We start from the raw sequence: 15483 nt of genomic DNA, 5'->3' as shown, positions 1-15483 counted from the left end.
CCCTCTTTTAATCTTCCGAATTCCTGCCGCCTTTCCAATACTGTAATTTCATCGGATTATACTCGGGTGTGGCTGTGTAAATCCGTATCACAAAACCCCGACGCGGTTTAAATGTATTACTTCCCTGTTTCACTGAGGCTCAAGTACACCAGGAAGTATTTTACACCGAAATGCATATGGTACAGTTTGCACGCAAGTCACATTTTTGTCTTGATCCAGAAACGGAGGTCAAATAAAATCCTGTATTCGGCTGACATAACTCCGTTGCAAGCTTTGAAGTTTATTAAATTCATATGCCGCCCATCTCACTACTAGAGCGATTCGGGGTGGCTTAAAAAATTATAAAAAAACACGAAGAATTTGATGAGGGAAAAGTGATCGTTGTACGCAGACGTCCCTGTACGAAATTACGATCAGGTGAGACTACTCCGAAGTTTTCAGACGTTTAAACTGGATTTTACCGACTATGCAGCAATGTTATTTATATTGGGATCAGGGCTTGCCCAAAATGGCTGGGGGTGGGGGGAAAGAGCAAGAAAATGTTTATACATTTTCAATTTCTGAAAATGTAAACGTTAATGAACCTGTCCCCGATATATATGAGATAAAACAAAATCTGGAACAAATAATTAAGCCAACTGAACAGATTTGGGCTTAAAGGGCCTTTGGCACCAATGTAAGAAATCAGTAATTTCTGGTTTTAGCCAGACTGGTTTCTCGTCTGGCAAGGATCTGCCTTTCCTCCTCATTGCGTCATCTCCAAACTGAGCCCACGAGGTCTTTATACTCTCCCTCTTGGGTCCCGCCCAAGACACAAGCGTTCGCCATGCCAACTATTTTAGACGGTGGTAAAATTTAAAAATACGACGCAGCGTATCTTCTACACTCCCTTCTCCTGTGTCAAAATGCGGTCTTGTCTTTTTGTACGTAATTACCAATAAGAAGGAGAGAATCACTCTCAAGTTACAAAATAATAAAACACAATAATAAATAAAACACGCAGTCCGTTCCGGAGCCATTTCAGACGTTTTTGCGGGGAGATTTAAGGGCTATCCGAGAAGCGTTGGCGTGGAAAACCTGAAAAATCTCAAAACGAGAGGCGGCTAAAGAATGAATCGGAACCCGGCAAAGAAGGGGGGCGCTTGTGCAAGTAAAGCCGCGAAGCTTCAGGCCAGCTTTTCCTTCTTTTAAGAAATTTGGGAATGAAAGAAAGGAAACGAGAAACAACCTCCCCCCTAAAAAAAAAACAACCAACCAACAACAAAACCAACAACCAAGACTATACAGCAGGGGTCTTCAAACTTGGCCCTTTTATGACTTGTGGACTTCAACTCCCAGAATTCCTCAGCCAGCCATGCTGGCTGAGGAATTCTGGGAGTTGAAGTCCACAAGTCATAAAAGGGCCAAGTTTGAAGACCCCTGCTATACAGGAACTAGGAAATTCCAGGGGAGATTTCTTATTTCTTCAACCCGCCTACTGACTTCTCTTCCCTATTTTCGCTCCTCCCTAGAAAAGGCGTGTCCCCTTTCCGTATTAAAAAGAAAAAAGAAAAAGAAAAAAGCCCAAGGGAAATAAATACAGGGTTGTGAAAGAGGGACCCGTAATAAACATGGCTGCCTTGATGGCTTCAGTTCAGTGAGAAGAAAAGAAAAAAAAAGAGGGAAGATTTTCCTCCATCGATGTATTTGGTCGGCTGGATTTCTGAAGGCGGCTTGAAGGGTCAAGGATGTCTCTGCAGGACCCGTTCTTCGTGGTGAAAGGGTGAGTGGCAGTCCCCGGGCGGGGATACTTTGAAACAAAAGAAAAACCCTTCTCTCTGCAAAAAGCGACGAAAAGAGCCGGTTGAAACCACGCGGGGGTCGCGAGTGTGGAAAGATCGGGGAATCCGAGAATCTCCAGGCAGAGAGCCAGTTTAGAAATTTCCCCACCTCTGATGGGAAATCCCGTTCAAATAGTAAAACAACCGCCGGAACTTCTTAGAAAGAACCTTCCCCGTAAGTCAAAGGAGCTGCCGGGTTGATGTGTGGGCTTGAAAAAAGAAAGCTAAACTTTCAGAAATAGCGGCCCTCGCGGGCTGTTCCGAAATGCCCCTATTTGGGAAGCAGAAGTAAACAAAAAGGTTGGTGGACGAAGTCCGAGCAGAGTTTCTCTTCATGCAGAAACGTGGTCGGGGGCTGTAAAGATCGGTCGAGTATGAATTTTTGCACGGTACAATATAGGCAACAAAGGAGAGTTTGTATGAATCGGAAGTTTCGTTATTCGGTTCCTCGCTATTTCAGATCGTAGCAGCTCTTTGGATTTAGTGAAGCTAAAGATCTGCTTAGATCTGTATTTTAATTGATTAACAGAGACGTCTGAACGCACGCGGTCGGAATAGATCTACGAATAGTCTATATTCGTTTTGTCTTAACCGTCTGCTAAAGGCTAAAATTGTCTGTGGGGTGCCATGGTGCAGGAATGCCATTTAGTTCTGTTTTCTCTCGCACAGAAATGGGAAGGCGATGGTCATTTTTCGCTCTCCCTTCAGATCTAGATTATGACTCGGTATATATCTCCATATACTTTTTCATTTATGGTCGTGTTTTCTTACGGCCTCCGGGCAAAGAAATGGCACCTTCTTCTAGTGCAGCTGCCTTGATCTCTTACAAGTATCAGCTGATCCAAATAAATTGGACACTGACATATACTGCTGTTTATTTGAAGAGCTCCTGTACCTTTTCTGCTATAGGAAGTTTGGTTATGCTGAAATGCCTGCCCTGCTGCAGAGATGTAGCAGTTATCTCAATGGAACAAAATCTGTCTTGGGTGACAACATGCACCCAGACAGATAAGAATTGCATTAATGATGCATTTTGCCTACATATGACCTGTCAATCATCTTACCCAAAGTTCATTTCCTAGACTTGTCACCAGCAGTGCAAAACCAAAGGGTATTGTAACATACCCTGCCAGGTCACCTTAGGAGGCTAGGTAAAAGGTAAAGGTAAAGATTCCCCCGCACATGCGTGCTAGTCGTTTCCAACTCTAGGGGCCGGTGCTCATCTCCGTTTCAAAGCCAAAGAGCCAGGGCTTGTCTGAGGACGTCTCCGTGGTCATGTGGCTGGCATGACTAGACACCAAAGGCGCACGTAACACTGTTACCTTCCCACCGTAGTGGTCCCTATTTTTCTACTTGCATTTTTACGTGCTTTCGAACTGCTAGGTTGGCAGAAGCTGGGATGAGTAACAGGCGCTCACTCTGCTACGCGGCACTCGGGATTCGACCCGCCAAGCTGCCGACCTTCTGATTGACAAGCTCAGCGTCCTAACCCACTGAGCCACCGCGTCCCTTAGGAGGCTAGGGGGTTGCAAACTTGAAGAGGGGAAACAGCTCCTTCTCCTGGTCCAGGTGCCGTGTTGTTTCCTCCATCCCTTACAGCTGTGTTTCCTTTGGCTCTCCAGAGAAGTTCAGAAAGCAGTGAATACAGCACGGGGCCTTTATCAACGCCGGGGCCAGCTGCTCCAGGAGACCCAAGTTGTGAACAAGGAAGAGCTGAACTGGACTACAAATGAATTACGCAACACCTTGCGAAGCATTGAGTGGGACTTGGAGGATTTGGAAGAAACCATTTATATCCTTTTGAGCTGAGATTGAAATTAGTTTGAGATACGTCTCTCAGTGATGTTATTATATCCTTTTTTAAACAAACAAACAAACAAACATACTCTTTGCTTCTAAGACAGCCCTGGCAGCATTTTGCTCCTGCACTGCTGCTCTGAATGTTTCCTCAACCTGATAGGGGAACGTACAAGAGAGGCTGAATTTCTGGTGACTGAACATCAAAAGACCCAGGTATTGTAATCCAGTCCTGTCTAGTTTTTAAACTTACAACCTCCCAGTCCTTTGCACTTAACCCATAATCACGCATTGTGGAATCAAACCCACACAAGTTTACCATTGCGCCGTCTGAGGTTGCAGCACGACGTTCTTTTGTCACAGAGATGCGGGAGTCGGTCAAGGTGAGGCTTCCTGAAGTGTATATACCCTGTTGTGCATCAGGGGATGGCAAGATGTGATGAGTATATTTTTTTTAAATTTTTTTTTTATTGAAAAGCTACCTTGAATGTAAATTCTTAGTTTTTGATTTGATTCTGAGCAAAATTAGATGTTATAAAATTCCTTTTCTATCCAAGAGGTTGAATTACACAAATGGGAAAGTCCACAAATTCTGGATATTATCATGCCTCTTGGGGCCTTATGCTTCTTTTATAGATTTCGTAAGATCAAAATTATAGTATGTATCATGTCATTGCATATGTGACGCAAGTATGTGATTTGCTTAAGTTGTGTTACACTATCAATGTAAAAATGCAAGTTTGTGTCACATCTGAAATGGCCTCATGACGTATGTCATTGTTTGCCATCACCATCCCTTTCCCCCCTCTATAGATACCCATGAATTTATAGTATATCACTTTAACTTTTATTTCTGCACACTCAGGTGACCTGTAGCACTGGGATCTCTCTTTCTCCATTTTTATTCACACATAGTCCTTGACTTACAACAGGTTGCTTAGCAACCGATTGAAGTTCTGACAGACCTACCTGGTAGATACTTAAGACCTGGATTTGAAGTTTTGATGGTTGGGGGCCCCTCACAGTCACATGACTGCATGTTTGTTGCTTGGCAACCAGGCCACATTTACAGCCATTTGTCACTTCCGGTAGTCATATGATTGTTTTATAATGTTTTTGCCAAAAACTGGCAGTTATCCCCAGTTTTCGGCAAAACCACACCTATAGCAAATATTTATTTAACAACTGTGGTGATTTGTTTAACAACTACCACAAAAAGGATTATAACCCCCCCCTTTTTTTTTTACAACCATCATGAGTTACAACCGTTATGGGCAGACTCCATTACAATAATAACCTGAGGACTACCTTTAGGTAGGTAAAGTGGTTACCAGAGGAATTTGTTTAACTGAGGCCCTATGGAAGAAAAAGAGACACATTCTTTCTACTGACACACTCTTAGAGGACACAGTTTTTATTGCTTCTTTTTGTTTTCTGTAGGAAATGCAGGATCATATGTCTGACCCAGCAGCCCAGTCCTTTATGGAGAAGAACAACAGAGAGGTATGATTTTCTGCTCCCCTACTTTAACAGTTTGCTTGGAATTTCCTTAGGGATGGAAGAGTCATAATATAACAGTGGCTACTGTAGCCTCTTTGCTTGCTCAACTTTTTTGCAACAAAGATTTTTCTAACGCAAAGATCTCCAGGTAGGTTTTTGCTTGGCTAAATTCTCTGGTTTCTTCTTCTCTTTTCCCCCGGCCACATAACTTATGCATTCTTTCTCGAGAAACATGGCACTGTTGAATCGTGGCACTGACTTATATTGCATTAGTTTCCCATATTTTGAAACCACCATGAAATTAGTTTGGTTTCTTTCTTTCTGGTTCTATTTTACTTTTACTTTGCTGAAACTTCCTTTTTATTTGTTTGTTTTTCATTGCTGTGAACTGCCTAGAGTAGCCCACATGGCAGGATAAACGGCAAGTAAACTTAGCAACAGTAATGTCCCCATTGAAAAGGAAGCCCTTAATATTAATATTATTTATTTATTTATTTAGATTTATATACCGCCCTTTCCTGAAGGACTCAGGGCGGTTTACAGGGCATTTAAAAGAAAATCAATACAAACGTTAAAACAGATTTAAAAAGATTAAATAAAACCCTGAGAAAAATAAAAAACCCAGTTAAAATTAAAATTAAAAAATTCTCAGCCTGGGCCAGAGAGCTCGAAGAGCCAGGTCTTCAGGTCCCGGCGGAATGATCGGAGGTCGGGGGCAGTCCTAAGCTCTGCAGGCAGCTGGTTCCACAGGGCAGGCGCACCCACTGAGAAGGCCCTACCCCTGGGTGTTACCCGCCGGCAATCTGATTATACTGATTATAAATGGAAGGTTTATATTGTGAGACTAGCACAACAGTCTTGAAAGGCCATTAATAACTACATTAAATGAGTGTTGAAAGCCAAGGATTTTATTACCCGTAGCTTATTTTTAATTCAGCAAATGTTCTTTTCTACAGAAGTAGAACTAGTAAGTTAATTCTTCCACTCCATTCTAATTCACCATTGTCACTTAGATGTTTCCTTGTTTTCCTTGAAACAGTTAGAATCTTGACGTGCTCAGAGTTTTCTTTTTTCTCCTCTTTCTCTGGGGAAGCTGGCGGATGGCAGGGACCGCTGTGGGCTGTTGAGTGCAGAGAAGGTGTCAGCAGCTGATTCACATATTTTGGAAGAGCAGCAGCTGCACCAGAAGGTGAGAAGATGAACATCATCCCAATCAAGCTACTAATTTTCACAAATCAGCTTCGTTTCCACAAAGACTAAAGGATTTCTACTTTTTATACTTGCAAGGGTAAAAATATTGCAGATTTGTAGAGGTATGAGTGCTAATATAAACACTGCTTGTTGGCCTTCAACATCCATGCCACCTTGCTTGATTGCATCTCTTGACATTATTTTCCTCTTCCTGTCAAACAACTAATAGCAAAGTTCCTTGAATGGAAGTAATGATAATTTGAAATCTTTTTAAAATTGGAGTTCTGGGTTCCAACCGTTGCACACTTGTATTTTGTAATATTTATATTATATTTATATTTATTAAACTTATATACCGCCCTTCTCCTGTAGGACTCAGGGCGGTTCACAAGGTTTTTTAAAAACAATACAACAAATTACAAAAATTAAAAACAATAAAAATGATTACATTAACCTTGAATAAATAAAATCCCAATTAGAATCCAATTAAAACCCCAATTAATACTCTCAGTCCAGTCCCGAAAGCTCAAAGAGCCAGGTCTTCAGGTCCCGGCGGAATGAGCGAAGGTCAGGGGCAGTCCTAAGTTCTACAGGCAGCTGGTTCCAAAGGGCAGGCGCACCCACAGAGAAGGCCCTCCCCCTGGGTATTGTCCGCTGGCAATCTTTTACCGGCGGTACCCTGAGAAGACCCTCCCTGTGGGAGCGCACAGGACGAAGGGAGCTTGATGCCGGCAGCAGGTGCTCCCTCAGATATCCTGGACCCAAGCCATTTAGGGCTTTATAGGTCATCACCAGCACCTTGAATCTCACCCGGAGGGCAACCGGAAGCCAATGCAGCTCGCGGAGCAGAGGTGTTACGTGGGAGTATCGGGAAACCCCCATCACAACCCGCGTGGCTGCATTCTGCACCAGCTGAAGCCTCCGGGTGGTCCTCAAGGGCAGCCCCATGTAGAGAGCATTGCAGTAGTCCAATCGGGAGGTCACGAGCGCATGAGTGACTGTGCGCAGGGCATCTCGGTCCAGGTAGGGCCGCAACTGGCGCACCAGGCGAACCTGGGCAAAGGCCCTCCTGGTCACGGCTCCTATATGGTCTTCAAAACTGAGCCGCGAATCCAGGAGGATGCCCACGTTGCGAGCCCTATCAACAGGGGGCAACACCTCACCCCCCATCATTAAAGATGGAATAGACTGGTTAGTCCGAGATGCCGGTATGCACAGCCACTCAGTCTTGGCAGGATTGAGACGAAGCCTGTTTCTTCCCATCCAGACCTGGACCGCCTCCAGGCAACGGGACATCATGGCGAGGGCATCACTGGGTTGGTTCTGGGTGGAGAAAAAGAGTTGGGTATCATCAGCGTACTGATGATACCCCACCCCGAAACCACGAATGATCTCGCCCAGTGGCTTCATATAGATGTTGAACAGGAGGGGAGAGAGAACTGACCCCTGAGGAATTCCACAAACGAGAGGCCTCGGGGCAGACCTCTGCCCTCCCGTCAACACCGATTGCGAGCGGCCCAGGAGATAGGAGGAGAACCACTGCAAGACAGTGCCTCCCACTCCCAACCCCCTGAGACGCCGCAATAGGATACCATGATTGATGGTATCAAAAGCCGCTGAGAGATCTAATAGAACTAGGACAGAGGAGCAACCCCTGTCCCGAGCCCGCCAGAGATCATTCACCAGCGTGACCAATGCCGTCTCCGTGCTGTACCCGGGCCTGAAACCCGATTGGTACAGGTCCAGATAATCAGTTTCCTCCAGGAACAAAGGAAGCTGATGTGCCACCACACTCTCAACAACCTTCGCCAAAAAACGAAGGTTGGAGACAGGACGATAGTTGTTTAAAATTGCTGGGTCCAGGGCAGGCTTCTTGAGAAGGGGCCTCACCACCACCTCCTTCAAAGCGGCGGGGAAGACACCCTCACAAAGAGGCAGATATTACTGCCTGGAACCAGCTTCGTGTCTCCTCCCGAGCCGCATAAATCAGCCAAGAGGAACACAGGTCCAATAAACAGGTGGTGGAACTCAGCCTCCCCATAATCCTGTCCACATCATCAGGGGAAACAGGATCGAACTCAGTCCAGATAACATGCTCAAGACTGTCTGATTCCTCCACATCAGACTCTGCCTAGTTAGAGTCCAAACCGGCTCGGATCTGAGCGATTTTGTCCGTCAGATTAAGGAGGGAGCGAGTCACCCTAAACAGGGCGGCCGGGCGATTATCTACGTACGCGATGAGGGCAGCGAAGTAATTAGCCCCCGCCGTCCTCATCGCCGCAAGATAAGACCTTATGAAGGTTCTTAACTGCAATCAGTCAGATTCAAAACGGCTGGACCTCCAACCGCTCTCTAGACCCCATCTCTGACGCTTCATCTCCTGGAGCTCTGCAGAAAACCATGGAGCCTAACGGGATCTGCGCTGGGTCAGGGGTCGCAAGGGTACAACACAGTTGAGTGCCTCACTGGCCACCCTTTCCCAGGCATCCACTAAGGCATCAACTGGGCTGTGAGTGAAGGTGATTGGTATAGACCCAAGCTCCATCTGGAACCGTTCTGGGTCCATTAGGCACCTGGGGCGGAACCATCTGGTCGGTTCTGCAGCCCAGCGGCGGGGGGTGGCATAACGGAAGACCAGCTGCAGGAGATGATGGTCGGACCATGACAGGGGAATAATAGTTGGTGAACTCCCTCCCAAATCATCCAACCACTGTCCAGACAGGAGCACCAGGTCGAGAGTGTGACCCCCCACATGAGTCGGGCCTTGAATTACCTGGGTCAGGTCCATGGCCATCATAGAAGTCATGAACTCCCGGGCTAACTCCGACGACTCTCTCAGGGAAGGCAGGTTGAAGTCACCCAGCACTATAAGCCTGGGGAACTCCACCGCCAACCCTGAGAGGGTGTCGAGCAGCTCGGGCAGGGCTGTTGCCACACAGCTTGGCGCCAGTTATGTGAGCAACAAGCCCATCTGAACCCGGGGGCCTCATCTCAGGAGGAGGGACTCACTCCCGCCAATCTGGACAATGGTGGTCTCCCGCGGACATAAGGTCTCCCTAATAACCTAACCACCGCTGCCCCATCAATCTAAAAAAATAAATAAATCTGGTGTTTCAGTACCAGGATTGGCTACTTGCCTGCTTTCTTTATTTTTCTTCCAAACTGCTGCTTTAACATATTGAACAAATAGCAAGAGTCCCAGTCTTGTGATTGAACTAAGGAAGGCTGGTATATGTACCCTTTTTTCAAGAGCCATTTGAAAAAGAAATGCAGTGGATGTAAGAAATGCTATGGTTCAAACCACTGGGTGAAGTAAATGGAATTAAAATAAAATAAATAAATAAATAAATACTGTAAAGGTTAATTCCTTTCCTCCCCCCCCCCTGAATTCTCTTTACAAAGATTTTTGCCTAAAAGGAAGAAAAAATTCTTATGGTGTTGGGTGCATCACATAGTTGTATTCTTGACAGGAGATCTCTGTTATTTGAGACCTCTGTAGATCTCTTGTTTCCCATGGATGTTGCTGCTGTCGTTTTTTTTTCTCCTGTAAAAAAAAAGGCTCTGATGCCTTCTTTTCTCCATGATAGTTGATCATTGAGGAGCAGGATGAACAGTTGGAGCTGGTCTCTGGCAGCATTTCTGTACTGAAGCACATGTCAGGGCGGGTTGGAGAGGAACTTGATGAACAAACTATGTGAGTCCAAAGTAGCAAAGGTGGGGTGGTGGAATCGTTTGTTTTTGCTTGGATCTCTTTTTCACGTGACATTGTCTAGCAGTGCTGGAACATTTGAAACAATTCATTCAGAACTGCAGAAAGCCCATGCCTTGGTGAGTATAGATGGCAACAGAGGAGCTCTCGGTACATACTCTTAAGCAGAGCAGAGATCAGATTCTGGAGTGATTGCTGACCTAGAGTTAAGAATTCTTTTGAGTTCAACAACGGCTGAAGGTCCAACAATATGCAAGCCTGGAATCCCATAATGTAAGCGAGACCGAGGCGAAAGCTGTCATCCTCTCTCTTACCTTCTTCGATCACCAGCAGAACATTCTGCTGGTGGTTTTCAGCTTGCAGTGCTGCATCCCATCTCAGGCACAAAAATGAGCAGATCAGCTGCGATCGATAATTCGTATTGCCAGTAAGGGAGTTAAAAAGTAATTCTTGTCTCTTACTATGTTGGAGATATGGGGGCCAAATCAGCGTGGGTACAGCTCCATCACTTAGATCCCAAATTTGGTTAGCAATAAAAAAAAATACTCTGAAAATTCCCAGCAACGGAGCAAATTATTGTTAGCTGCTAACTTCATGGCTTGTGACCCAGTGGGAGGGGGGGCAAGGTTCACAAGCTTTCAAGATGGGGGCTGCTGCTTTAGAAACTGCCGCCATGTGATGATGCGTTTGCTGACTTTCTAGAATGCTAGAAGACTTTGCTCACGAGATGGACAGCACTCAGAGCGGCATAGATGGGGTGCTCAAAAAGATGGGCAGAGTCTCCCACATGGCCCGTGGTAAGAGGCAGGGCTTTTATGGTTTATTTTGACCTGTCCCATTTGCGTAGAATAAAAGAGCTTACAGCTCACTCCAACTCACTGGGCTTTCCTTTCCATTGTAGAATGGTTGAATGAGCTGCTGAATCTCACCCTGGGTGGCATTAGTAGATCCCCAGTTTTCCTGTTGGTTTCCTTCTCTATTGGAAATAGACAATTCGCTGCATTCCAGATGTTTTGGATAATTAATTCCAGTCAGTGTGAAGAAGGGCCAGTGAATGTGATAATATCTGAACTTGCCTAGATGTGGTTTGTTTAGTTTGAAGGGATGTAGGCACCGGAAAGTTTATAGAGATACTGGCCTTCATAAATTCACAACTCTTTAAGTACACTGACAAATACTGATTGATTTGGTTTATATCCTACATTTTGATCAGGAACTCAAGGTGACGGAGAGAGTGTTCTTCCAATAACTCTATGAATAGGTTGGGCTGTGACTGTTCCAAGGTCAGATTTCCCCCCCCCCTCGCCCTTGATTCAGCAAATGAGCCAGTGATCATAACCTGGAATGAGCATTCATTTTGGCATAATATTTTTATCATCTTATGCCTCTTGTCAAAGGAACAAGAAAAATGGATCACTATTTGGATTCAGGAACAGGAAGAGATAAGGGACTAGGAGAGCATAATTGCATAAACCAATGACTGTTCCACTTAAGCCATTATTGCATTTTGGTTTGTGCTGAACATTCTCCTATTCTCAGTTCAAATCCTGAATCAGTCATAGATAGCTATTATTTATTTTTATTCTGTACAAATCAGGATTAAATTAATAATGGCAATTTAAATGGGCATGTCGTTAAGATATATACACAATCTTTGAGCTTTTATCCCTCTATATCTACCAAAATGTCTGTCCAGTAATATCCCTGATAATCTTGTATCTATGATACCTGAGTTGCAGGTTAGCTCACCTGTCCCACACTACATATCAAGTAACCAAATTCCTTTGCATAGGATCATTTTTGCAGTTTAGTGCCAGGATAGTAGTGTTTTCTCCCCCCCCCACCCCCATTCAATCATGGTTGGTTGTCAGAGACAATCCCTGCAGTTTTCTTGGCAAGGTTTTTTGGAAGTAGCTTGCCATTGCCTCCTTCCTACGACCAAGAGAAAGTAACAGGCCCAAGGTTGATCAACTGGCTTTACCTGAGAGGGAACTGAAACTCACAGTCTCCCAGTTTCTAACCTAATGCCTTAATCACTACTCTCCATTTTCTTTGCTACATGCCTAGTAACAACCCTCTCTTTCAATGGGATTGTGTTTTAATACTGAATTAGGGTCAAAGAATGTGCAGACATTTGCATACATAACCTATTGACATTTGTTTGTAAGGTTCAACGTGAATGCAGCTTCCCGTGTATTATAAATCTGTTTTAAGACTACTCCCATTCCCCATTTTTGTGCTTAGCTCCAAACATCAGTCCCTTGTGTCTCCCTTGTAGTGGATTATAATTTTCCAATTGAGTTGGATTTCCTGCACTTAGACCATCTCTTTTTGTTCTTTCTCCATCAGAAAGACGTCAGTGGTGCATCATCTGCCTATTGGTCATCACTGGTGTGGTGATACTGATCCTTCTTTTTGCTCTGTGGTCAACTGACAGATGAACATGGGGAAAATGGAAACGATACCACCAAGCCCATTCCTTTCATGTGGAAAACCTGAAGCCACCGTGGCTTTATGTCCTATATGGGGCGAGGGCTAGTGAAGACATGGGACAATGACAAGAATGTTGGATTCTAACTGGGTTTCCCTCCTTTGCATTCATACTGTTAATTATTAGAAGCTACAGGTTTGCAACAAGGGAGGATTCTGCTTGTTGGTACTTATCAACCCCATCAAGGTAGTCCAAACTAGGAAACCAAAATGATGAATGCTAATATTTTTATTCTAAAATTATATTAATAGACTCTTGCAATTCTGAAAGCACTTCCCCCTTCCCAGCCTTCACTTTCCAGAGAACTAGGGAGGGATAAACCTGAAGCCTTCTCAAATTATATTTCTGTTTTGGGCTCAGATTTCATTTATCAGACCATTATCTAAACTGCAGCTCTTCTTTGTGCCTCACAAAGCTATTCTCACAGCCCATTCCTGTACTTTAGAATGGGAATTTGTGTAGTGTCTTTTTCTGCCATACTTGAGAAATAATTGGATTTGAATACCCGTGTTTCTTAAATGTGATCATGCTGTATCCACTCTGGGTCACCAACTTAGAAAAAATAAGTAGAAGTGTTTCATTTTCTGTTTTAGTACTCTTAAAGATCCAATTCCTTCATACCAACTCTGAATCTGTGTAACTTATCTCTGCATGAAATGTATCTGATGAAGCACAATTGACTTATACGGCTACCTATTTTTCAGTTGAACCAATCAAGAACGGTGGAAGAATTAGATAGGATAACAGTATGTCCTGCTTGTTGAGTTGATGAAATTACTAAGGGTTGAAGATGAACTAAAGCTATATTTCTATTTAAATGCTTAATGAAACCAAACACCAGCCCTCAATCCCCCATCCCTTTGTTAGCTCTTTTCTAAAAATTGGGAGACAATTTTTTTTGTCATTATGTAAATGTAGTCTACAGCACTGTGGCATCAAGATTTAACTTATGGTGATACTTCTGGGCTAAGACAAAAAAAAATCTGTCTTACCAATGTACCTGCTCTCTTTTCACCTTAAGCCTAGTAAAATATGGTGGACAGATCGTCTTAACATTGGCAAAGTGGATTTTGCCCTGAAAATAAAAAAAACTGGCTATTTTCAGGGAAGTCCCAGGGACTCAGTTTACTGTGAGCAATGTCTCTATGGGATACTTTGTTGTTACAGACACGTGGCTATTCCTTATATATAAAAAACATTATAGAGCAGAGATTGGCAGACATCAGACTTAACTTGTAAGATCTACTTTATCTTTAAAAAATGAGGTTTACCAATCAGCTTGGTGCAAAGAATGCTGAACCTTGGAATTTAGAAAGATACTTACAGGGCTATTGTAGGGAGAAAAACTGTTTCTGGTTAGGTCGAGCTTTGTATGGGTGAGGGGAAAGTTTTGGCTGCTGCTATTCTGAATTCTTGTGCTGCTGAAAATATCCAAATAATTGGATCTATCTTCTGCCTATCCCCTTTTAGAAAACAATGTTAAAAAACAACTTTTTTAAAAAAATAAATATTTTATACTTGTATTTAAAGGGCCTGTTTTGGACTATGTTATTGATGTGGGAAGGAATTGGCAGGATGCCTACACCTCTAAGAGAATGAACATTGTTTGGCTTTGTCTGATATAATCAGTTTCACATTGTCTTCAGCTTTATCTACAGATACTAGGTACAAAAGTGGTAAGAAAATGTTGATGAAAACACAGCTGACTATGGAGACTTGATTTAACCATCACAGCCAATATCTGTAGATCCTCTGACGCTTTATTGTTAGACCATTCTGTAAGTTAATGTTAATATCATATGCCTCAGGTGTCCTAAGCAGCTTTGACTGTAAGCCACCTAGAGGTTCAGCTATTGAGTGCTTTAACATTTTTAATAAATAAATATTTTGCTTAGTAGTAGCTACTCTGCTAGACCCCAACAGTGAAGAGAAGATAACAAATTAAAGAATATTTCTATTTAATCCTTATCACTTGCAGGAAAGATGGGTAACCTGTGATTCTTCAGATGTTCCTTAACCTTAGCCTGCAATGTCCCTTAAGTGTTCACTATGCAACTGGGAGATGCAGTTGGGCATTCACCGATGGGTCACATGTTGACACCCACAATTCATAGCAATACAAACTTTTCAGATAGTTGCTTATCGTAGCCAAAAGTAGGATATTTTCTTACACAACAGTGAGCCAAAATATGCATATCCTTGTAAATATATGCCAATTTTTCAGTGGGGCCTTTCCACCATGTACAAAACTGTAGATTTAGTTCCCATTTTCAGCAGAGCAACCATACTGAATCAATCAGAATAACCAGGAAGAACTAGTTTGATCTGTTGGTTAAGGCAGGGGTGTCAAACTCGCAATGTCACGTGATGTGTCGTGACGTATTGCGACTTTTTTCCCATTGCTGGCAGTGAGGTGGGTGCGGTTTTGGCATGACACATCTGGCCCGCTGGCCGGCAGTTTGACACCCCTGGGTTAAGGCATCAGGCTAGGAACTAAGGGACCTAAAATGCCAGTTCTGCCTTAGTTACAAAGCCAGGTGGGTGACTTTGGACCAGTCATTCTCTTCAGTCTTAGGAAGGAGGCAACGGCAAACCATTTCCCAAAAATCTTGCCAAGAAAACTGCAGGGACTAGTTCAGGCTATCACCAGAAGTCAAAAACTGACTTGGAAGGTGTGCATGTGCATGCACGCACGCGCACGCACACACACCCCATGCATTGTTTTGCAAAACTTTTACAAAAGTTTGTAAGCAAGAAATGTTCCTGAAGACATACTTCTACAGATTTTTCTCAGTATATTGGCAGAGCAGATGGTTTAAGGACACCTTCCCGTACGGTTTCAAAGAACATTTTTGGTAGGGAAAAGCAGATGCTAAAAATTGTTTTTCCCTCCCCATTTTACAGAGGGAGACCTCCACTGGATTACCATGTCCACGTTAACAAATGTTGCATTTTTGACCTTAGAATTTGAAAAA

At 43.6% G+C, this 15483-nt stretch overlaps 1 protein-coding gene across 2 annotated transcripts; it reads left to right on the top strand.

The window, feature by feature from the left end:
* On the top strand, window positions 1-14037 carry STX10 (syntaxin 10). 2 transcript variants are annotated; one of them, XM_081321453.1, is made up of 9 exons: window positions 1-417; window positions 1512-1762; window positions 3443-3612; window positions 3906-4000; window positions 5058-5120; window positions 6211-6306; window positions 9896-10002; window positions 10720-10814; window positions 12367-14037. In XM_081321453.1, exons 2-9 carry the CDS (start codon window positions 1728-1730, stop codon window positions 12456-12458), a joined length of 753 nt encoding a protein of 250 aa, XP_081177579.1. In that variant the 5' UTR covers window positions 1-417; window positions 1512-1727; the 3' UTR covers window positions 12459-14037. The 2 variants fall into 2 exon arrangements, with proteins under 2 accessions (XP_081177579.1, XP_081177580.1); XM_081321454.1 differs by lacking the exons at window positions 1-417; window positions 10720-10814 and having other exon boundaries at window positions 1337-1762.
* Window positions 14038-15483: the final 1446 nt, after the last annotated feature.

The sequence above is a fragment of the Vipera berus genome (genome assembly GCF_964194415.1).
Source record: "Vipera berus genome assembly, chromosome: 2".
NCBI lineage: Eukaryota > Metazoa > Chordata > Lepidosauria > Squamata > Viperidae > Vipera > Vipera berus.
Note: the sequence above shows the minus strand (reverse complement) of the source record. Positions and strands in the feature narration are given on the sequence as shown.

Excerpts from the sequence above, each read along its gene's own strand:
- STX10 (XM_081321453.1), top strand. The coding sequence starts at position 1,728 with ATGTCTCTGCAGGACCCGTTCTTCGTGGTGAAAGG. Across the intron at positions 5,121-6,210 it reads TGGAGAAGAACAACAGAGAG|CTGGCGGATGGCAGGGACCG; the intron begins GTATGATTTTCT and ends TCTCTGGGGAAG. Across the intron at positions 6,307-9,895 it reads AGCAGCAGCTGCACCAGAAG|TTGATCATTGAGGAGCAGGA; the intron begins GTGAGAAGATGA and ends TCTCCATGATAG.